Source organism: Lytechinus variegatus, chromosome 2 (assembly GCF_018143015.1).
Source record: "Lytechinus variegatus isolate NC3 chromosome 2, Lvar_3.0, whole genome shotgun sequence".
In the NCBI taxonomy this organism is placed as follows: domain Eukaryota; kingdom Metazoa; phylum Echinodermata; class Echinoidea; order Temnopleuroida; family Toxopneustidae; genus Lytechinus; species Lytechinus variegatus.
Genome location: NC_054741.1, coordinates 31,128,079 through 31,152,968, shown reverse-complemented (window position 1 = coordinate 31,152,968; position 24,890 = coordinate 31,128,079). Strand labels below are relative to the sequence as shown.

General features: G+C 36.2%; 1 protein-coding gene across 1 annotated transcript; it reads right to left on the bottom strand.

Moving 5' to 3' along the window:
- Positions 1-1,473: 1,473 nt before the first annotated feature.
- Positions 1,474-22,918, bottom strand: LOC121407839 (cyclic nucleotide-gated cation channel beta-3-like). Its single transcript, XM_041599070.1, has 23 exons — positions 22,860-22,918; positions 21,571-21,879; positions 20,928-21,060; positions 20,119-20,233; positions 19,384-19,574; positions 18,755-18,912; positions 17,894-18,058; positions 16,326-16,540; positions 15,719-15,769; positions 14,792-14,946; positions 14,166-14,312; positions 10,221-10,362; positions 9,567-9,726; positions 8,883-8,980; positions 7,974-8,057; positions 7,479-7,597; positions 6,851-6,997; positions 6,245-6,332; positions 5,680-5,911; positions 4,788-5,185; positions 3,667-4,231; positions 3,148-3,331; positions 1,474-2,361 (listed from the first exon to the last, which is right to left on the bottom strand). Exons 2-23 carry the CDS (start codon positions 21,824-21,826, stop codon positions 2,286-2,288), a joined length of 3,879 nt encoding a protein of 1,292 aa, XP_041455004.1. The 5' UTR covers positions 21,827-21,879; positions 22,860-22,918; the 3' UTR covers positions 1,474-2,285.
- Positions 22,919-24,890: the final 1,972 nt, after the last annotated feature.

Genomic DNA, 24,890 nt, shown 5'->3' with positions numbered 1-24,890 from the left:
AAATTTAGGATTTCAACTTAATTATATCGTGCTTGTCTAATTTCATAAATATTCTTTGAATGGAATGCTGACATGGTAAAAGAAACCCCAAAAGTCTACTAGTATTTATTACACAAAAATTGAAAAAAATTGTTTTTTTAACCTGGAAAATAAACAAAATAGTTTTACAATGTTTCAAACATATTATATAAATAGAACTTAGATTAAAATGTGACAATTACAGAAAAAAAGAATGTTTCAGAAATTTGCACTGTATACTATTGCACTGTATGAAGTATGCACATGTTTAGTCTTGAATATTGCACTATAAACAATGAAACTATTTTGCAGGATTACATATCCTAAAACATTCACAAATAATAAATCAAATCAGTTGTGATATCAATAAACTTTGAAAATCTGTTTTCATCTATAAAAAAATGCTCTATCCAGTCAATTGTTTGTTCTCAATACAATGGTTAAAATTCATTTTACAAATATCTGTTGATAAATTGTATATCAATAATAATATTCAAATGGTTTGGTGAGAGAGAATAAAAAAACATGGCTGTCATAACATTACATCTATTGGGGTAGTTTTCCCATTTGCTATAACAAGTTCATTTTTTTTTGGGGGGGGGGAGGGCCGAGGTTGTAGATAGAGAATTAAAATTGTGACAGGATGTGGTCATATCAGATAAAAATGATTGATTACATTGATCATATTATTTACAATCATCAGAAGTTGACTTTAAGATGAATCATTAAGCTGTGTATTACGACTCACTGGACCCCGTCTTACAAAGATTTGCGATTGATCTGATCAACCTCACCTATATGGAAAGCCAGCAACGTCCACATCTAAAATGCTTGTTCAAATTTTTTTTTATCTAGTTATGATACATTCATCGTTTTCTTGACAATTTGGTGTGTTTGTCTTTGTTTACAAAGGACATTTTGCAAATTTCCTGTAGAAAAAATTATGACACCAATGGTCCATAAGTCATGATTGATTGGATCAATCTTAACTCTTTGTAAGGCGGGCCCAGGTCAAGCTCTATGTCATCCGGTACCCTGTTTCACAAGGTTATTATCAATGACAAGATGTCGATACATATCGGTACAGTGAAATCCTTGATTTTGATTGGCTGAAAAGAACTTTTAATAGAGAAACAATAACAAACTCTCATTGAGAACAACCTTTATGAAGCACAGCCAAGAGATGACACGGCACAGACCGATCTTGTGGGATCCCTTTTATAGTAATGCAATAGAGCAAGACCAGGGGGGCATTTCATGAAAGGACTTGTCGGACGTTTTATCTGACAAGTCCCATTTTATTTACCATAGTAACAATACCTCTCAGGCAATCAACATCAGAGAAAGATGTCAGATCTGACAACATGTCGGATGAAAATGTTGATGAGACACTCCCCAGGGGGCCATTTCATAAACATGTTTGTAAGTTAAGAATGACTGGTGAACCTTTCTTATGCGCTAAACCGTTGCCAATGAATATACCATTTTCCACAGGAAAGGATCAACAGTCGTTCTGAAAGTCGCTCTTAACTTACGAACAGCTTTATGAAACACCCACCAGGGACCTGTTGCAGAAAGAGTTGCAATTAAACGCAAGCTCCAAATATTGTGCGCAAGTCCCAAATACGGGTGATTTATTGGCTGAAAATCAAGTTGCGCAAGATTTTTTTAGTTGCGTTTCATCGCAACTCTCTCTACAACAGGCCTTATTTCAATAGAAGCTGACATCTGGAAGATGTGTGAGACAGTGCATGATTTGACCAGTGACGCCAGTCTTAAGACATGCCTTATTCCAGGCCCTGACAACATCCCATTTGTGGGCCCCATCTTACAAAGAGTTAAAACTGATCCAGTCAATTTTAATACTCTATGGAAATCCATCCACACCATAATTTTTTTCTACAGGAAATTTGCACGATTGCCATAGTAAACCAAAAGAATATCACACTGAATTTTCAAGAGAATTGTGAATGTATGCATGTACATCACATCTAGAAAATATTTGAAATAAACATACATTTTAGATGTTGACGTTGCTGGCCATCCATAGTTGTGATGGATCGGATCAGTTGCAACTCTTTGTAAGACGGGGCCCCAGACCTTTTCAGGCTTTAAATTGTACAGCACATTTACAGGGTTATGATCGTTTCTGGCATACTGGCTGGCATCCTTGAGGCTTCAGGAAAGAATCATCAAGACTACACAATTGACTATGACTTTTTCATTTAGAGCATGCGTCGAGACTGAGAGATCATTACTCCCTGGCATTACTCCTTTTTCTGCTTATCCCCATTGCTGTGTTTTTTGCTCTTGCCGGTCTTGCTTCCTGATTTGGACTTGGGTCTGAGGAGGGAAGCCATGCAAAGAGAGAAATTTACATTAAAAAAAACTAGAAGAAAAAATACAAGTATATTTTCACAGTTATTCTGAACATATGGAAACCCACTCAATGTAGATTAAGGTCTGTTTAAGTTGACATTTTATATCAAAATGAATCCAACTTCAAATCACTGTAACCTATGGCAGACATAACTGGGGGGTTTTCAAATAAGAACAAAAACACTTTCTATGCATTTTGTAATGTTATATGGAGGATTGCTAGGCCAGCTAGCTAGTGCATACATTTTCATATGTTTACTATACTAAAGTCTTTAGAAAGTACCATAAAAAATGCCTTAACTGAATTGATTCATAGGCTTAAGTAGAAAAGTGCCGGATTCAAAGGAATTTTTTTTCAGACCAGACAAGTAGACTATATTGTTTACCTCTCCTATGAAAAATTTCGCCCAAATCAAACATATTTCTGTCTTGTTACAATAGATATATGTCTTGGGCAGAATCATGTATAAAACTGCAATATTTGCCAACTGCATGTGCTTAAACTCAGCATTGATGTATTTGCCACTCTTTATCCAGGGGAGATGCAAATAAATAAATGCAGATCTACAGAAAGAAATCTTCATTATTTTATGACAACAAAGATAGAGATAATTTTTTGAAGCAATTCCTTGAATAGTGTGGTGAGGGAAAATGGGGTATAGTATACTTGGACTTCAACATTCCACATACTGCAATGTGAAGTTATTTGTGGCATTCTTAAATGAGAAAGAGATTAATGACTAATTTTACCTGTCGGTGCGTGCTGATGTAGTATAGATTGATCGAGGATTATACTGGATATTGGGTTTGAAGGCCTTTTGACTGGACTCGCTGGATGATCTCTTAGATACCTTTTTGGGATGTGTGCCGCTGGCTTTGGTATCTTGTGTAGGATCAACCGATGAACCCTTATCCTTGTGGGAAGATGCTCCATCTAGATTTGAAAAGAATAAAAAAGAACATGACACTTAGCTCTTAGTCTAATTGCTTCTATTATTATGATACAGCATAGGCCCTTCTAATTTTGTACTAGCCACAAATACTGAAGGTAGTCTTATAACATTTGTCCCACAACTGAACTTACTCAACTTAAAACACTAACCTTAAAATAAATTTGATTTGACTAAATGAAAAAATAACTTTTTGCCGTTCTCCACTTTTTCAATATAGAAGGTAGTCTAAAATCATCTGTCCCACAGCTAAATATAATCTACTTTATAGAACATTAAGCCTATAAATGTAATTTGACTAAATGAAAAAAAATCATACCTTCTTGATGTCCTCCACCCTTCTTTTCCTCCTCTTCGATGTCAATGATTTCATCTTGTTTGCCGTTTCCTGTATCTTCACCGATTCCTTTTTCCATTTCCTCCTCCTCCTCCTTATCATCTTCTTTCTCACTGCTTGACTGCTCTATCTTCACTTTAAAATCTTCATCCTTCTTCTCACTGCTACGGTGTACCGGTGACCACGCCTGCTCCACTTCCGCTGCCGGTGTTGCCTGGCGCTCAAGCAACACTTTCGGTATCTGCCTTGGGCCCTGCATCCATGGCTGCTGCTGCTGGTGCTGGTGCTGAAGTGGTGCACCTCCCGTCGGTGCTGCTGGTGATGACTGGCGCCTCAGAGGTCCAGAGGGTTTCTCTGATGGTGCAGTCTTGGTTGGGGTAGGTGTAGTCGGTCTACTTTCCTGACAAGATTGGGTTGATCTTTTCCTGTCTTTGCTTGCAGTAATTTGGTCACTTTCACCCGCTCCTATGGTGCTTTCGTTATCCTCTTGTTTCTCCTGCTCATCCTGGGAGAATTCTATCTTTGGCTCACTCCTGATGGCTGCAGCCTGGAATTTTTATTTGAAAAAACATGTTTGCTATGAAAATAAATGCTTTGTAGAGAGATTACTAATTGCATTGCAATTGTGATTTTAACAATAGAAACCATGCACAATTTTTTCAATGTTTTATTCAGTATCGAATCAATTGCAATTTCTAAATATACAAATAAAATCACAGCAGACATTCAAACATTGTCAACAAAAATAAGGGACATTATGTCCATATTTTTCTAAATCCGTTTTTACTAAGTTTGATTCTTTCTCAAATTTAAAAATCATTTCCACAATGTTCGGGGTTGAAAAAAACCCAGTATTCTCTTGTTGTTTAACATGGTGTCCTTTATATCTTCATACAAATATTATCAACAAGGAAAAATATATTCTACAAATGCTTTCACTTATGATTTGTTTTCAATCATCATTGTTTGAAACTTGCATAATTCTATTCTCGTTATATTACACTTTTTGATTTAATAAAAGTGGAATTGCAATAATTGCAATCAGAATTAGGCAAAAAAGACCATGATTTTACCAAGATCCTCAATGGGGTATAATACTGTACCTCCGGGTTATCATTATTGGGTCGTCCTGGAGGATCCAGAGCCATGCCATCGGGTTCCCCAGGAAAGTCAAAGCTGCCCCCTGTCAGCGCTCCTGCGCTGCCATCCAGGGGTACATCCACCCCACTATCATGGGCATCCTGATCATCCTCCAGGGGGTCATTGTCTGTTACCATGGAGGAGGAAAGACCAGGGGAGGGAAGGGCGTGGTCGAGGTGCGGGAGGGAGAGGGGCAAGGCATCAGGAATCTGGTTGGGGAGGCTAGGGTTACTGGTGATGTTCTGCTGCTCCTTGGGGATGGGATGAACCACGACCGATGTCGGCTCAGGGTAGTCACTGTCGGATCTGTCATCAAAGGAGGAGCTACCTCCGCCTCCAGGACTGCCAAGCTTCAGAGCATCTAAGATTGAAGAAATGATGGGAGCATGGTCAAGAATTTCGTCCATGATTCTTAGAAAAAAAGTTTTTGTTGTTCTGCAATTTAATAACTTGTTGAAAGTAACTTGATGTCTATAGCTAGATTGTTTTTCCTACCTACCAACAAACCCACTTATTCCAACTCCCATACATGTCCTTACTTGGAACAATTGTTTGAATTCCTAATGCATCAGGTATGTTTTGCAGCTGCTTTGAATTCAGATGATGAATACTAGCACGGACTGTTGAAGCTCTTTACAAATAAGACAAAACATAGAAGTGCATTCCTACTGTCAATGGTTTAACAAAGTCTTCAGGGAGGAAATTTAGCTAAAACTATTGGGAATATGAAATGTAGTAGTCAATTTATGAACTCAGGATTACATAGATATACAAAAGGTAAAGAATAAAAGGAGCCATTTTCAGAAACACATCACAACATTCCTGGGGCAGAAACATTGTGGTCCTAGCCTTCACCTTTGATTAAGCCTTTTTTCTTGGTGAACCTTGGTCGTTTTCTCTTTTTTATAGTAACTGGAGCTTCCTCATCTGTAGAGATATCACTGGACGAGTAGAATGCAAATCTTGAGTCATCGTCATCGTCTTCATTCTTCATATTGAAAGATCCTTTGAGGATGGTGGCGGTGATGCGCTTGTTGCGAGCGATTTGCAGTACGGCATTGAAGAATGTTGGTGTTGTTTCTGGATCCTGCATGTGTTTTTCAGAAGGGAGATAAAAGGATAAATCACTTTTTTGTATCAAGAAAGGGAAGGTGCACAAGTTTACAAAGCAGTAGCCTTTGGTGGTCCACAAGGATGTCCCTTACACTCTTTGATGGATGTTCTTAAAAAGTGACTGTTTATATCTTCCGATACTTGTATTTGCAGAAAAGCCAAAATAACCCAAAATAACAAATCATTAGGGAGGATGAAAAATTAAGCTTATGTTTCTAATATTCAGTCAATATACATGTATTTATGGTGTAAAAATTAAAAAAATAACAATTTTATTTTAATTCAGAATAGCTGAGAGAGGACTTACCCTAGTAAGAATAGACTCAGCAATCAGAGATTTTCCTCGCCTCTTTTTGCTCTTTGAATCATTTGCTTGGTTCTGTTTCAGGATCTCCCTATCAAGAAATAACAGAAAATGAATACAAATGAACCACAACTCTAACGGCAAATGTTCATAAGATGAAGCAAGTACGCCATATCCAATCTATCAGTATCTTGCCATCTCCTTGAAACCATTCAGTCATAAAACTTCTGAAAGTTTCTGTTTACGGTGGAAAAATAAATAATTAAATTAAGCCTTACAATTTATTATGGTGGAAGAATAAATAATGAAATAAGCCTTTAAGTTTTTTATGGTGGAAGAATAAAAAACGAAATAAGCCTTTCAGACTCAATAAAACTGGACAAACATTACCATCATCTGCATAATGTATAGGTACAAGGAATACAGGCTCATCATGTTTCATCATAGAAGCTTCACAGTATTCTTTCCTGAAAATTACAGGTACTGAAACGATCCTCAACTTGATATCTAATGCAATCTTCATGGGAATTCAGTCATGACTATAATAATAAAATACTTATATAAGCGGCCAGAAACATTAGAGACTAAATATTTCTCTTCCGAATTTACCTAGCTTTTCGTTTCAAACTTTCTTGGGCATCTGGATAGTTGACTACCACTTCCTGCAGGTCCTTCTTGTCCAACACAAAGAGATTCGCAAAGCCTGGGGCAGCAACATCTGCTGTGCGACGATTACCAACACCAACACTAAGGAGGCTACAGAATCCAAGAAAATGAAGGACCAAAGTTAAGAAAGCGGTCAGAATGTCTCTGCTATGGACATTTCAAATGATTTGTAAGTAATTTGTTAAGTAATACACCAAAGGATAAATTGAATGCTTGCATCTACATTCTCTATAAAATATGCACATCCCACTGCTGCCACCACTCAAACAAGTCATCATGAAACCACTTCATTCTATGTTTAAAAATTTTACCACCATCTGCAAATGGCAACTTTAAACTTTTTAAATGATTGCTAAATAGTATCATTTTTAATGGTATTTGAATAAACAACAACAAAATTGAGAAGAAAAAAAAAATTCAATACAATACATACACAAAAAAGGATGCTGATCCATCATGTACTAGATGAAATAAACAGCGTTCATTTTATCTATATAATGTATTTTACTCATTTTATACAGTTGATTCTTTATCGATGAAGCAGTATCCATATTTTTTAGGAGAATCTCACCTGATTTCTCCAAAGACACTTCCCGGATGAAGAGTAGCAAGCACCTTGGAGTTATTCTCTCCTCCAAGAACTTGCACACTACCATCAACTATGATGTACATCTCTTTCCCTACTGCTCCCTGTAAGAATCAAATTAAAGTTAGTATCAATATGTTACACTTCCTGTTACTTTCATTGTTTAACTTCTTTACTGATAATAATTAGTCCACACTTTCACACCTTTCATGGAAGCTTAAAAACTCAATCAAGTATATACTCTTTCTAATTATATGCATACACTATACATCATACACACTACTTTGATAAAGAGAAACAATTTTTCAGAAGGTGACTGTGAGATTGAATATTTGTTTAATTTAGATTTTGATCATGGCACTTAAAATCATGTGTTTCATATACTGTAAATTTACACAAAAATATAATAGAATAAATAACTCACAGTTGATTCTGCACTTAATTACAATAACCAATTCAGGGTACAGGTTGACAACTTACCTTTCGGCAGATATATTCATTAGGAAGGTAAACCAGTGGTCGAAGTTTGAGAACAAGATCACGCAGAAGCATCTTATCACAGTCCTAGAAAAATATCAATCCCATATAAAAAAAATTGAACTGACGTGGAATAGATACATAATTTGTCAAAAACAAGTTGTGGCTTTGAGTTTGATATACAGTAGATAACTAACTTCTGGTTCAGATCATTACATCTTTTAAAAGAATTCCAAATAAAACTAATGATTTACATTGCGAAATCTAAACAAATTATGGTGAATCTTAGGAAAGTCATAATTGTGAAAAAATGTCATTTTTGTTTAATAGCACAAGAATAAAAACCAGAAAGCTCATATGATAAATTTGGTAATGCTTGATACAGATCTCAAACTACTGAAATTTCACTGATTTAAACATGTATGAAGAAGGTATGATGCCTATACATAGAAGCTATTGTTCATTTTTAAAATATTTTCAGCCATTCAAACCATTTTTGTTTTTCAAGTACAGCCTACGCCATGATTGAATCACTAAACATTTATCAAATTTTCAATCTAGCTCCTCTACTTTATGAATAGCCTGCTCTATTTTAAGGATGTCTGAATAGAGGCTTACCATGACATATGCCTTTTAACAAGCCCTTCATTTTCACTTTCATATATAATATACTATTGATATCATTGTATAATCACAAAAGTACTGTCAACTTTGTGCTAACTTAAATTTAACAATAAAGTTAATGTTTTGAAAACAACACTTGTCTTATGGAAGTACTCTTATGATGTTTATTATTTCATATGCATCTTTGTTATTATTTTGATTATGTGTAAATAAACATAAATAAATCAAATTTCGCTTAACCGACCCTGCGACAGTTGGAAAAAAACTAACAAGAGTATGGTTAATTACCTGGAAGAGTGAAACTCGACTGAGGGTATCCATGTGAACATTGATGGCTATATCAGTCTGCATACGGATAGGTACTCCAAGTAGGAGGTCTCTCTCATCTAAGCAACACAATTTTAGCAAATATCAATAAATTAGAACACTTTATTCTAATGTATGTAATATTTTCACATGCAGTACATGAAAGTCTTGTTTGCAAAATCTTTTGTTTTGTATTGGCGTTTCTCAAAACATTGATGAAGATTTAAACCATGGAAGTTAATGGTTTTAATTAGTGTTACATGATGAAAATAGTCAACATTGTGTCAAAAGTATCAACATTGGAAAAATTTCATTCAAAATTTTCATTTTTAAGACATTGAAATTCTTTATGCCAAAATGTAATATGTAGACCTAGCAGTATAAAGAATTCACAAAAAAAAAGAGAGAGAGAATTATCAATGACTTATGATTTTATCACAAATGAAATAAACAAATTACTTATTATTGTAATGCTTAGAATATCATCCTTCAGTTGGTATAGCCTTGGAAGATTTCTCATTTGTGCATGAATGTTTTTTCTCTTGGAAGCACTATATTGAACAAGTCTTGTCTGGAATAAATTGGCACAATACATTGTGCGTAAACAAAATGGCGCATGATATTGTATTGTAATGATTCGACAGGATCTACCACCGAAAGACTAACCAAGGACAGCGCCTTGATCCCAAGAGTAGATGTAGTAGCTGCGGACTCTCTTCTGAACGGATTCAGGGATATTCCACACCTGTAGAAGGTTCATTGTGTCATCCATTTGACGACGGAACTGTTCCTTGGTGGCTCCAGCTTTGGCTGAAATGTCTCTCATCTGGTGGTGCATAAATGTAAACATGATGGAAAATAAACAGCCCCTTTAAGTTATTTCAAAACTAGATAATTTTTGAAGGATCAAAATGCATTAAATGAATTGCACTTGCAATTAATAGGGAGGTGATGATGATGATGATAATGATGATGAAGAAGATATTGCTGGTGTTGATAATGATGATAAATGATAATAATTCACTACTACTACTACTACTACTTCTATTCAAACCGTGTAGCACACAGCTCTGCTGGAATAGATACCTTTCATTCACACATCAACAAGTCACATGCATTGATATTATCAATAATTACTAAATGGCAAATGGTCAACATAACCATTGATACGCTACAAGTGAGCCAATAGTAATAAAACAATTTAACTTAGCTAATAGTCCTAATTAAGCATCGTTATCAAACTTCACCTGTGGCCATTAGAAGATGATTCCAAATTATATTCAGCTGATTACAATTTTGGACATTCATGTATTATTTTACCTGACCAATCATAGAAGCGAAGACAAACACGCCTACTATGAAGTCAATGTTCATGAAGAAGATCTGACTGTTGGTGTTCGGTGGGGGCAGATTGCCAATCACAATCAGTGTCTTTGCTGACCGAAATAAACATTTTGTATACCTAGATAGAAATATAAAAATAATGTTTTGATAGTCATTTCACACATGGAGCCAAATTGCATTAATCATTCTATGAGTGTACAGAACTGCAAACCAATATCATTATTCATAATGTGACATCCAGTATGTTTCTTGACAAAACTCATACTAAATGTACATGATTTTTACACAATAAACGATACGTTTACAATATTTGTATAAATGTACTGTAAAATCTTTTGTGCTGCCTGAATCTGCCATGCAAAGAGGTTTTCATGTGACATACACAACCAATAAACTGAGTAAGCAGACCTTAGTGTGATAAGAGAAAAATATTCCTCTCACATTATCTGGAGATCTACCTTAGATGTGAACCTTTAAACTATCTCTCAATAGTGGGGTGCAATACTACTGCTGCCACCAAAAGCAAGATGTTTTATCAGAAGAACAGGGTGCTTAATCTGCTAGCTTCTTATAAATTTGTGTATTTGTGAAAAAAACACTATTTGTTAACACATTAGTGATCTACCTTAGATGGGAACCTGTAACCTATCTCTGAATAGTGGAATTTAAGCCTACCGCTGTCACCTAAGCAATGCTTTCTTTATTCATTAAGTGAATGGGAAAGCATAGTTGGCTAGCTCCTTGCTATCAAATTAATGAAGACAGGTCTATATGCGATGAAAAAGTAATCTTGTCTTTACATCAATGATCTACCTTAGATGGGAACCTTTAGCCTATCTCCAAATAGTGGGATTCAATTTCACTGCTGCCACCAAAACAAGAAGTTTTTATTTTATTGAATGAACGGGAAGCCTAGTTGGGTAGATTTTTGCTATTAAATTAATAAAAACAAGTCTGTATATGATGAGAATACAATCTTGTCATTACATTAGTGAGCTAACTTAGATGGGAACCTTTTATCAATCTCTGAATAGTGGGATCCAATCCCACCACTGTCACCAAAACAAGAAGATTTTTTAGCAAACATAATTTGCTAGTTTGTTAACTTCTTGATAAGTTGAAATAATGGTCCTGTCATTACACTTGTGATCTACCTTACATGTAAACCTTCATTCTCTATTTGAACAGAGCCAATCAATCCCACTGCTGCCACCAAAGCATGAAGTTTTATTTATTAAGTGAATGGGAAAGTCTAACTGGCTAGGTTCTTGCTATCAAATAAATGAAGGTAAGTATGTAATGAAAAAGTAATTTTGTCATTACATTAGTGATCTACCTTAGATGTGAAACTTTAGCCTATCTCTGAATAGTGGGATTCAATCCCACTGCTGCTACCAAAGCAAGAAGATTTATTAGAAGAAGAACAGGAGTGAGGGCATAAGCTCCTAGCTTCTAACCAAATTCACTAAGACAGGCGTATATGTGAGAAAATAATAACTTTGTCATTGCATTAGTGATTAGCCTTAGATGGGAACCTTTGATCTATCTCTGAAGAGTGGGATTCTATCCCAGCGCTGCCACCAAAAATAGTTTTTAACTTATCAGCAAACATGATTGGCTTGTTTGTAAGCTTCTTGAAATATTTATCAAGACAGGTCTGTATGCGATGAAAAATATGGTCTTGTCATTACATAGTGATCTACCTTAAATATTTAATCTATATTTGAATAGAGCCAACCAATGCTACTGCTGCCACTAAAGCAAGAAGTTTCATTATCAAGTGAATAGAAAAGCGTAGTTGGCTAGCTTCTTGCTATCAAATTAATGAAGACACGTCTGTATGTGGAAAAATAACTTTGTCATTATATTAGTGATCTACCTTAGATGTGAACCTTTTATCTATCTCTGTTCAGTGGGATCAATCCCACCGCTGCCACCGAAACAAGAAGTTTTTAAATTTTTTAGCAAACATAATTTGCTAGATTGTAAGCTCTTTGATAAATTGAATTAATGGTCATGTCATTACATAAGTGATCTACCTTAGATGTGAACCTTTATTCTCTATATGAACAGAGCCAATCAATCCCATTGCTGCCACCAAAGCAATGAGTTATATTTATTAAGTGAATGGAAAAGCCTAGTTAGTGAGCTCCTTTATATTGAATTAATGAAGACAGGTCTGTATGTGATTAGGAAGTAATTTTGTCATTACATAAGTGATCTACCTTAGATTACCCTATCTCTGAATTGTGGGATTCAATCCCACCGCTGCTACCAAAACAAGAAGATTTATTAGAACAGACGGTCTTCTAGCTTCTAACTAAATTCACTAAGACAGGTGTATATGTGATGAAATAATAACTTTGACATTGCATTAGTGATCAGCGTTAGATGTGAACCTTTAATCTATCTCTATAGTGGGATTCAATCCCAATGCTGCCACCAAAACAAGAAGTTTTTAATTTTTTTTTAGAAAACATGATTGGCTAGTTTGTAAACTTCTGGATAAATTTATCAAGACAAGTCTGTATGTGATCATACACACTGGTAATTTACCTTAGATGTAAACCTTTTATCTCTATTTGAACAAAGTCAACAAATCCCACTACTGCCACAAATGCAAGAATTTTTCTTACTAAGTTCAATGACACAGGTGCTTAGACTGCTAGCTTCTTACTAAATTCATTAAGACAGGTCAATATGTGATAAAAACACTCCTTGTCAATACATTAGTGATCTACCTTAGATGTGAACATTTTCTTTATAATTTTGTTACCAAATGCTCTATTCTATACTGCTTTTTTATATTTACTATCATAAATCAATCTTGCAACTGATTAGTATTTCATGGTAATAATGTTCATTTATTAATTTGCATTTAGTTTTTGTCAAGTTGCACTGTGTTTAAATTGAATTAAGCCTAGTTTGTAAGCTTCTTGCTAAATTCATCCAGACAGGTCTGTATGTCATAAAACAATAAAGTTGCCAATACATTACTGTTTTACCTTAGATGTGACCCTCACTGCTGACACAAAAGCAAGAAATTTTATCCAAAGAACGTGAATACATATTTCACTAGCTGTTTGCTTAATTCATTTATACAGGTCTGCATATGATGGAACAATACCCTTTGAACCTTAGTCATCTTCCTTAGATGTGAACCTTTCAACCATCTCTGAATAGTCGGACTAATCCCACCATCCCACTGCTCTCACCCGATGCAATAGAACATTAATTCAAAGCATGAATCATATGATATCCTTTATAAAGCACTTTCTATACACATGGTATTAAAAGTCAAGAATATTTCCTTACTACAAGATTCTCTGGATGTAAAGTTCATAGATGTCACCTAACTAAGGAGCCTTCAAAACACTTTCCAGAATAGTAAGATGCCTTTTAAAACCATCTTTTATCTTTTCAAATACTTATAAAAAGAGAGTCCATAGATTAATAAACTCTCGGCCTTAATAGATTTACATCATATTAATCCTATATCAGATATTGTTGGTCTATGGTTCTACCATTGTCACAAAAACCATGATAACAAGAAGAGTAAAGAGATGCCATAGCTAACTAATTCTTTATTCAAAGTGTGAAGGAGATTCACTTGCTGAAAGCGCAACAGATTCATTTTCTCATCAATCATAGGGCTATCCAAGGTTTCCATCATATCCCATAAAATAATGTTAGAATATGCCTAATACGCCAAATAGAACCATAGCCATGCTTCCAGCATCCACACAATTGTGTTTTCCGTGGATATGATTATGAAACTATTTACTTCTTTCTCATCGATTGAAGAAAGCACTAAAGACCACTACAAACTTCCAACAAAATATTGTACCCTGATATTATACTGCTTTTGATGTAAATTGAATTCAGTTCCCCCCTGACAGAGTATTTTGAATATGAACTTACACATCTACTTTGGGGTCCAGATAGACCCAGTAATCCTCTTTCATGGCTATCTCATCTGTTCGTATCCCTTCCCAAGACAGGATAGCGTAGTAGAGACAGGTATTAAGATGAATCATGTAGAGTAGGTAACAGACCATACGGAATATCCTGAATAGGGGTGAAGATGAGGATTAAAGATTATCGGCACAATTAAGATTTTTCTTCGTAAGGCGATCATAAAAAATGACGTCTTTTAATAAACTGTCAAGAACAGATTACTGACAACTATACCTGTATTTGTGTGATTGTTGATGTGATTTGCAGTGGTCAAAATTCAACCTTCTTGACAATTTTAAATTTTGCCTTCTAAACGATACTCCGAATACTCGGAAGAGACCTCTTAAGATAGATAGGTTTATACTTCCAGTCCAGAAACATACCCTTTTCTGATTCTTGTTTTTGTTTTTTATTCATCTTAAATGCAGAAAACGTGTTTTGAATCTCAACCAACAAATCATGTTTCTATTTTGGGGGCTTGCTAGAGGCGTGCATGACAATATAGTCGAGTGATACACCCCAGATTGATCAACAAAACCACATTACGTACACTAACCAATGATGTACTACATGATCTGTAGAGTACATACCTGATGGCATGGGCTGTTTTTGACTTGTTTTCAAACTTCTGTGAGAACTCGAGATAGGAGTGAAACTTGAAAAGACGTGGCAGCCTGAGGAGTGATTCCACACGACCGATGGAGAAGTAAAACAGGTCCAGGGGCAGCAGGGATAGTAAATCAAACTGAAAAGAAAAAAAATACACATAGAATACAGAGAAGCAGAGGGTAATTCGCCCTAATAATGGTCAAAATAGACTCCGCTAAGTTCCAAAAATGGCCCTTGTCATTTTTACAGAAAATGTAGATTGGTATCAACTGAAAAAAGGGAAAATTGTCCCAGTTCAGGAGACAGTTTTGTGGCCCTGTGATCGTACATATATCTCAGTAAGTATAGGAAGCAATTACATTTTAAATAGTACAAGCTTGGATTGTGACAATTGAATTATGCCTTTTAACTATGTTTTTGTTATTGGTATAACTGTCAATGAAAATGTTTCTACATTTGGGCATACCCAACATAAAAGTTATGCACAATATCATACATCCCAAGGAATGTAAATTTGCACAAACTTCAGTCAGAAGTATATGCTATCTTTAAGCAAATATGTGAGTAATATCCACTTAGTACATTTTTAATACTGCAGTGAGCTTAGAGAAGTTTATAACACAAACACAGTCTAATCTCTATTACGGTAGTCTCTCCAGCATTGCCTAGAAGGTGATTTACAAACCAACATATTAAGATCATCAGGGAAGCATTTCATTATACAAATAGCAAGTGCACTTTCACTTACTATTGTTATAAGCTACTGCAAATCCTTGCATCGGATTGGAAGATTATGAGCTAGTTGATGAATATCACTGACAGAACTACTCATGACACACTCAGACTCCCCAAGTCATTCCTGTTCTAGACAAATTTCAGAAGACAACAGATTAATGGAATTCACTTACCTTGAAAAGTCTTGAAGATGTATAGTGTGTCAACATGCATCGTTTGTCAGTCTGAAAAAAAGCAATAAAAAGTAAAACAAACAATACAATATTTTTTCCACATAGCAACAGTTTAATAACTTAAAAGACCTAATCTTTACTCGCCTTGATGGGTGTTTCATCAAGCTGGTGTAAGTTAAGAGCAACATTACAATGACTTGTGATCCTTCCTTTATAAAAATTTGGTGGACAAAGTTTTCATTGGTGTAGAATTAGCGCTTAAGAAAGGATACCCTGTTGTTCATAAAGTCACTCGTAACTTAAGAACAGCTTTGTATGCACACCCACCTGGATTTAAGAAAAATCCCCTTTTTCAGTATGATCATGGTATGTACAGTATTATTACTATTGTACCTTGCAGTATGAACTGCTTTTATTATCATAAATTCAGGATTTCCTCTGTATGGGCCATGTGGTATAAACTGTCCTCTTCAAGCTTTGATCATGAAGCCAAGTATATCAAGTGCAATAACACGTCTGAAATTTAATCAAATTGATCGTAATCTTTGACTTTTGGGCTCAACTGAATAATGAATTACAGGAGAAATTAAAAATGTCGCATACTCACAATGCCTTGGCCGGCCTGAAAGAACATAAGCCGGGACCTGAAGAGCAGCATGTCTATGATGTAGACGAAGTCGCACAGGTAGTCTACGGTCACCCAGTACCCTATGTTATTGCTTGTCTGGTATTTATCCCGAAATGCACCGCGTAGGAAGATGACGATGGCATTGTAGAGGAATGCCATGGTAACTACGCTCAGCCAACACAACCACCAGCCACCTAAGGATATGGCAAAACATTATTAAAGGAGAATGAAACCATTGGAATAAGATAGCTTGTGTGAAAACAGAAAAATCGAAGAAACAGATCAACCAAAGTTTGAGAAAAATCGGACAAATAATGAGAAAGTTATGAGCATTTGAATATTGCGATCACTAATGCTATGGAGATAGCAAATTGGCAATGCGACAAAGATGTGTGATGTCACTTGTGAACAACTCTCCCCATTACTTTAGTATATATTTCACTAGAATTGCCTCTTTTATCACATCTATCCATAAATCATGTGTTCTGTCTACATGAGGGCATGTAATACATATTTTTTAAAGAATACATCATGATAAAGAGTTTTTTTCATCATAAGAAAAAGCAAAAAGAGACATTTTGAGGGTATTTTACAGTCCACCAAAGGGAAAGTTGTTCATCAGTGACATCACACATCCTTGTCGCATTGCCAATGTGAGGATCTCCATAGCATTAGTGATTGCAATATTCAAATGCTCATAACTTTCTCACTATTTGTCCGATTTTTCTCAAACTTTCTTTATTCTTATTCTTTGATTTTTCTATTTCTACACAAGCCTATTTGTTCCAAAGGTTTCATTCCCCTTTAACATGTTGCCAACTCAACTCAATATTTTACTCTCCATAGGCTAACAGGGTTACGGTAGTAAGAATGGAAAATTATTGAACAAATGAAACAATTAGCCAAGGAATATACACTAACTGGCTATGGGGAAACAAAATAATCCCTGTATTAAGTCTAGTGCATTAAAACTTCAAGTATTCTGTTGGCTGACTTAACAGGTTCGTAAATTGGTGGGGGGGGGTGGGTTCTTTGCCAAATGATCATATAAGATATTGCTGATCTGTAACAACAACAAAGTTTTACCTCTGAAGGAGCTTTTACTAATGCTGTTGAGGGCTTGGGCTTGTGGCAAGGCCCTGTCCATGGGGGATTATTCTATTGTTACACAAGCCATGAACCTGGCCACGGAGGATTCGGGGTGCTGTGACAGTGCTCAGCACCCCGTATCCCCCGTGGCCAGGTTCATGGCTTGTGGCACAAATGGTCTACCATTGTACAGGGACTGTGTGACATGAATGGCCTGCATTATCTCAGTCTTGTTATTATTGTTTGTAAAAAAAACCAACCAAGTCTTATGTAGATGATGGATGGTATTGCTGTGTAAGTGCTTGGTACTATATCAATTTTGATACACTGTATTAAGTGCTATATACATTTTGCACATTATCATTGTTATTATCATGTATGGTTTTCATTGATAATTCAGTTACAACGGAGACGGTAAGATAATTCACCATATCATCGAAATTCTATGAAGAACTCACCAAGAGGGTCAAAGTATTCCGGGAACCGCAGGGCCTTGAATCTCTTCCAGCAGCTGGTGATAAGTCCAAACCTGCTGGTCTTGAAATGGATCTCATCAGCAACGTCCCCGACACTGCTCGGGGCAAAGGAATCAAGACGTCGACGGACACTGGTGGGTTTGAGATCTTTGACAAGAGAGGTAAGAGAGTAGTTTGGACATCATTACATTTTCCCATATTGATGAACAAAATTCACACCCCAAGTTCAATTGCCTAAAGCTTAATATTAGTGTTGAACCCTGTCATTTATGGTATCTACCATGGCAACATCACTAAACAGTTTTACTTAATAAGAAATAAAGATTTCCAGATTTGTAACAGTAGGTAAACTTTGGCAAAGGGCCTGGATAAAAGACAAATTAAAGTGGAGATTGATTTAAACAGGGTTGCTTTATGAGGAAACGATAATAATGCTCTAGAAATGGTATAACTGATGTAGTAATACCATTCCTCCTCCCCCAAAAAACACTTCCACTCTGGATCAAACTATTTTGACCCCACTCCCCTTGACCTCATACTAATCCTGAATCCAACTTGCATACTGATCACACCCTTGATTTACATATGATAATATGATGAAAAGGAATGGTGGGGGCAACATCCCACCGCTGCCACCAACATGGACAAGATCTAGGGATCTTTCCCAGAAGGCAACTGGCCATGGGACTGACAGGTTGTCCCAGAAGAGTTGTCATTGGGATATTGTGTCATCAGGATATCATACTTCCATGCAGTTATCTCATACCCAAACTCCATCCCTAAATCCGAATATGGACCAAATGAAAAAGGTTCAGAGTATTCAAGTGACAGTATCACACTTACTGTTGTCTGTGGCTGTGGCAGGAGCAGGTTCAGGAGGGGCTAAGCTGTTCTGCGACATTGGTGCAACCTCATTGTTCCGGAGTTTGCTCACTCGTTTAGTGATGCTCCTTGCAAGATTCCACAGTTTGGGTTTCTTTTCTCCATCATCGTATTCAGCACTGTGGAAGAAATATTGATTAATAAACTTCTGATGAATGCCAAACTGAGAAATTATAAACATAGAAATCAGGACATGCACCATATATGCAAATTTAATTTTTACATATCAGCTCAATTGTTTTCACAATTATGAAATGATTTACATCGCCTAGGCTGGTAAAGCTTCAATCAAAGTCTCCATCATCACTACCAAATTAATTAAGTGAATTAGTATCATTACCAACATTTTCAACAAACCATAGCTTTCATGACCACCACCATGACCACTACCATGAACGGTACCTGCATTTCTCTATCATAATCTTGCAGCGAAATACAGCATTCTCCTCTCAGTCTTTTTTCTGTTTAACCACACAAAACCTCATACATCATCTAATTAGTAGTTCTCCAACAAGAGACTGGGTTGCATACAAGGGGGCTGGGGTTTATGGAATTGCATGTTCTCCAATGGGCTAATGAAATATGGATACCTGCTCATCCAGCTTGCATCGCTGAAACTGCTCTGCTCGCTGCCATTAGAAGCCTTCCTCTTGAACCATCGTTTCCATGGCGATGCATTGCTCTTGGTTGGAGACGGAACATTGCGGGGGAGCAGATTCATGCTGCGGGTGCTGCCTCCATTCTTGAGGGTGGTCCGCTTTGGCAAGTCTGCCTCATCATCCTGGCAAATGGCAAGTTGGAAAACTGTTATAAGCTACTGATATTCCATAATTTGATTGCCAAGGCAGGGTGCATCAAATTATTCTTGTACATGTATTTGCAAAAAAATTATATCAAGGTTTATGACCGGGGATGGCAAATTAAAAGACCTGCTATGCATGAGATTTTCTGTGGCTCGGCTTGAGACAAGCTATGTGTGAGATTTTCAGGCATTGTGTGTAATGCATGTGGCGATAGGCTGCATGCAATACAAGCATAGGACAGATTTGGGGAATGAACGAAAGTCCGAAAGGAGGGTGTCTCAGGCCCAAAGCGTGAGACCTGGTATGTCTGTTATGACACAGAAACTTTGCCTATGGGAACTTTGTGACTGTAAAATCACTCGAAAATAAGAAAGAATTACATCAGGGTTAAACTCCATTCATATTAAGGCAATGTTCTTGGATGGCACATGATTGGAATCAATGCCCTTCTCATCTATCTTAGATATCAATGATGCAGTATAAACTGTTTGCAGTTAAAAAGAGTATGGAAAGGTCACTCACTGATGACTTGAGGCTACTGCTTTCTACAAATCCAGGCAAAGGCAGGCTGTGTCGCTTGGGTTTAGAATTCTTCTTCGGAGGCATCAGACATCTTGATATGGAGTATGCTCCATTCCTAGGTCAAAGGTTAAACAAATCATTAAACTTTTCCACCTGGAACTGGGTAATCCTTGCTCAGTCTATGTGAAATTTTGTGAATTATATGATTCAGTAGTCAAAGAGTTAATAAACAAGTTACTTAACAGACAAGTTCAAAGGCAATGTTCTTCCTTCAGAGTTATTATGACATTAACGCGATAACATGCCACTGCGTATGACTTCAGCTTAGCTGAAAAACATATACAAGTATTTTTTAAAATCAGGATAATTTGGAAAATGGAAGATTTTTTGTATATTAATATTCACAATGATTTTTCTTTTGACAAGTAATATCAATTTATATTGACCAGTTCATATTTGACAATTCATTTAAATCACTACTGCATTTTAGGAAAGCAACACTTGAGATACCTGTACAACAAGTGTAATATTAATATGAAGTCACTTATTCCATTAATACAAAACCTATGTGACTCTTGGTGATCTGACTCTTGGTGATCTGAATCTCTTTGGCTGATAGTAACATGTTTGACTTGGGGAAACTTGAACTTAGAAGAGACAAATAAGATATTTGTACAATATTTTTGTTTGTTTGAAAAAATGCTTTGATTTAGCAGTGACTCTGACAAATTCATGCAAAGAAAAATGTTGTATATCTGGCATAATATTTCATGTGAAAGATATAGGAACTTGTGTGAAACATGGTTTACTTGTTTTTGTGGTTGTTGAGAACGTCCCCATTGGTGTGGTTGCTGCCTGGTGACCCGGACAAACTCCAAGACTCAACGGGGGAGTGACCGTTTAAGGGCGGGGCACTGTTAGCTCCTCTGCTTGCATCAGAAGCTGGATAAAATGAGGGGAAAGGATAACAGCTTTGATTTCCTTATGTGAACTGATAACACACTCAGTGGGCCAAAGTCAAATTTCTTAGTATTGTCAATTACTCAGAGATAACACCAACATCAACATATCTCATAATATGGGAATGAGCTTATATCAAATCTAGCACATCAATGATGTGGTGCTCATCCAGCATCTGGCAACGAAAAAATATGAGAAAAAAATAAATTACCTATATTGCAATATGTTATATAATCCAAAACCTACGATGCATAAATATTTACTCCAATAAGATAAATTGACCATCAAATTGGATTCTTGATCCATTCTGTCATTCTGAGAAAGGAAGGATTATGAAGTAGATATTTTGTTTAAAAAATCAGGTCATGCCTAATAAAATGCTACACTATACCTTAACATGTAAGGAGGCCTAGAAGTAGTTCTCCTGCAAAAAAAACAACAATTAATTTTCAAGAATTTTCGTGAAAAAAATATGACAAGAAACCAACTTACTTCCATTTCCATTCTGTTGATGCTTCTGAATTTCACTTGAAACCTTATCATTATCTATAAATCCACCATTCACTAAATCGGCTTCCTCATTTGCATTGACAAAAGTGTAAGAGAGACTGGACTTGCGGTCTATGCTGCTACTCGGAGGTCGCGAGAGCTTGATCGTTGGGGTCAGAGGGGATCGAGGGCTTGTCTCGCCTGGTCTTAGCTGGAGATTATCCATCTCCAAGCCGTCGGGTACCTTTCCCCTTGGCATAGTGGTAGTATTATACAGCTCTCAGTTTGGGACAATGGTGCAATGAAGATGTTCTATAAATTCAAAATGATGTTTTTTCAGTGCATAAAGTTTTTATTGAAATATTAGCATTGCAACCAAAAACTTAATTATAATATGTTTATTGTATACTCTACATTGCATAAGCAGTGGATTAAAAGATTACATGGAAGATAAAACATTAGGATCGTGGATTGTGCATTGTACCTTAAAATATCAGATCATGACTACCTGATAACCAATTGAAATGATGAGAGGGTGTATTTAAATGTATATATTTAATTACACATTAAAAAATAATGATCGATTAAATGTACTTGATATGAAATTTACATAGTATAATACTAACAGGATATTTTGCAAAATGAAAATAAAAAAGGAGAGAAATTAAATTGAAGAACAAAGAAAGGATGATGAATAGAAGGAAAATAATCTAAGGGAGTAATAATCTACTATAGTAAAGAACTTTATTTCAACCTGGCTCATAATTGATAAAAATATTAAACAAAGAGAAGAAAATAATTTGGCAAAGACAAAAAATAAGGGCGACAAGATAGAGAATAAATAGAGGAAAATAAGAAGATGGCAGAATAGGAAATGAAAATGGGGGGAAAATAAATACAACATCTCTATAAAATGCAAATAAATAGATGGAATGAGAAAAGATGAGAAAAAAAGGAAATCGGCATCTCCATAATGTAATATGTGAAAAGAGGGAGAAGATACCAAAAACAAACAACTTGACCTCATTAACCACCCCAATCACCATCAAGCTTCTCCACCACCACAATAATGGTCACCCCACTCATCATCATCCCATTGCGATCAGATTGCAATAATCTAGATGGTCATGGAAAACCAATTTGAGAACCATCTCGAGCTTAAAAATCAAAACACAGTTTTTATTTACAAAAGATAGAGATTCACATTTTATACTACAGTGAACAAGAATAGTCGATGATAAATCGCATTCAACGGGTTCAATAGATGATGATAATCCCGTTTTAAGTCTTACCAGCTTGATTCCTATCTGAACGGATCATCGGTCAGAGTCCAATATCCTCTGGTTGCACAACATGGCATCCTTCTGATTCTAAGTAAATCAATAAAAAAGCAATCTCAACCTAACCGGGACCGATGGAGATGCTTCGCAGACTTTCGTCGTTTAAACTTTGATATCATTGATCAATGGTATCATGGATTTGTAGCAGATTTAGATTAGAAGCAAACAAGCAGACCTATTATTTTATCCTCCAAGCGTTATCAGATCTTCCGAAGAAACAACCGCCAGGAGCAAGGGGGACATTTTTGTCGTGTGATAACTGACGCAGTGTACAAACAAGCGCCTCGCTGGCAGAGAGTTTTAATACAGACGATAAATGCTTGATGGATAATGAGATGCTCGCAGTGCAATACTAGTATGTATGTGAAACAGGATTGGGTAGCAACGTCATACGCATTGCCTAGCTACGGCCTTGGATACCGTGCTCGCTGAGTAGTGTCGCCTATCGGGCTGTACTGTGCCTGGGTTATCAACGGCGCCATGGTTTTGCTGATTGCTCGTTCGTTGATCTCTGTGGTCGATGCGCGCGCAACTGGATCGCATCATCTTGGTGGTTATAGCATCTCATCTCAAATTATTTCTTTCTTTTATGCTATCAACATGTATACCTGAATAGTCTCGTACAGTCTGTCCGACTTTGTAATCACCGGTCACATGTGAAAAGAGAGACGGAATGAACAAATGAATGGTTCAGAAGCCTCCGCTTTATCAGGGGCCCTAGTTAAAAAAAAATCTTCCCTGATTTCAAGGAAATTAAAATTGTTGGGAGTCAATGATGTCACAAACTAACATAATATTTCCACGCTATTTTATGAAAATGGTGATTGATTTATTTACTTTATTTATTTATTTAATTAAAGCAATAAACAAAATGACAAGACTTATCAAAATATATCGCCGTTATCATAACGATTAAGTCGATTACTAACAATCATACTATTGATAATTTATATAACAAAATATCATCTGAATTAAAAGTGGGTTACATGATCGAACACTCGCTTACACATGGAATTCAAGTTTCTGTATTGCGAACTGAGCAAAATGTTAAAACGTCATAATTTTTTATTTTCATTTTGCAGCTGATTTTTTGATGCCATATTATACTTGCTCCATTAGCTTAATGATGTGATCACGCTCGTGATGATCATGATGTTGCTTGAAAGCTGTCAGAAAGCTGAAAGCTTGTCGGATAGAGAGAGAAAAAAAAGCTTGACTCGGGATAATCGCACCTTCCAATCTCACTCTGACAGCTCAAGTGTTACTGCGCCATCACGCACCAACACTCATCTATCTCGAAAGCGTGAAGTCCGAGGTGAGAGGTAAACTGGATGAATGTCTGGTACTTGGATCCATCTCCCTCTGTTTCCCTCTTCCTTTCTCTCTATCCCTCACCTCCACCCTGTTTCTCTCCCTTTATATTCTATCTCACTTTCTCTTCTGTCATCTAGGCCTATGCCTCTGCCTTCGTTTTTTCATTATGACTGCTCACGTTTTCTTTATACCATCTTCATGAAGTATTTTACAAACTTCCTTTTCATTTACGGTCATTTTCTTCCTGTCATCTTTCTTTGTCGAAAAATCTATTTATGGGGGGGGGGACAAATATTCAAATATTTCATTTACACTTTTCTTAAACTAAGATTTTGAATTTAATTTGCAATAGATAGTCTTTACGACAAAATCAAGGTGCTTTGGTTGTTCGTACCCTATCAAGTGAACTGAATCGTATTTAACTTCATTATTTTCATTTATCTACTTCATGTATTTACTTTATAATTGAGCAGATTAGTTTCAGGGTGATCTATACAGAGTTAGGCTAACTTTACTTTGCATGTTTGATGTGAACTTGCCCGACAAGGCAGTCGGCCTATCCGCCATCATTGTCGCCTGATCGCAAAACTCTCTTAATCAATGCCTGTGATAACCTTATACAGAATCTCGCCCTCTCACACAAACTGTAGTGTATATTTCCATTTGTGG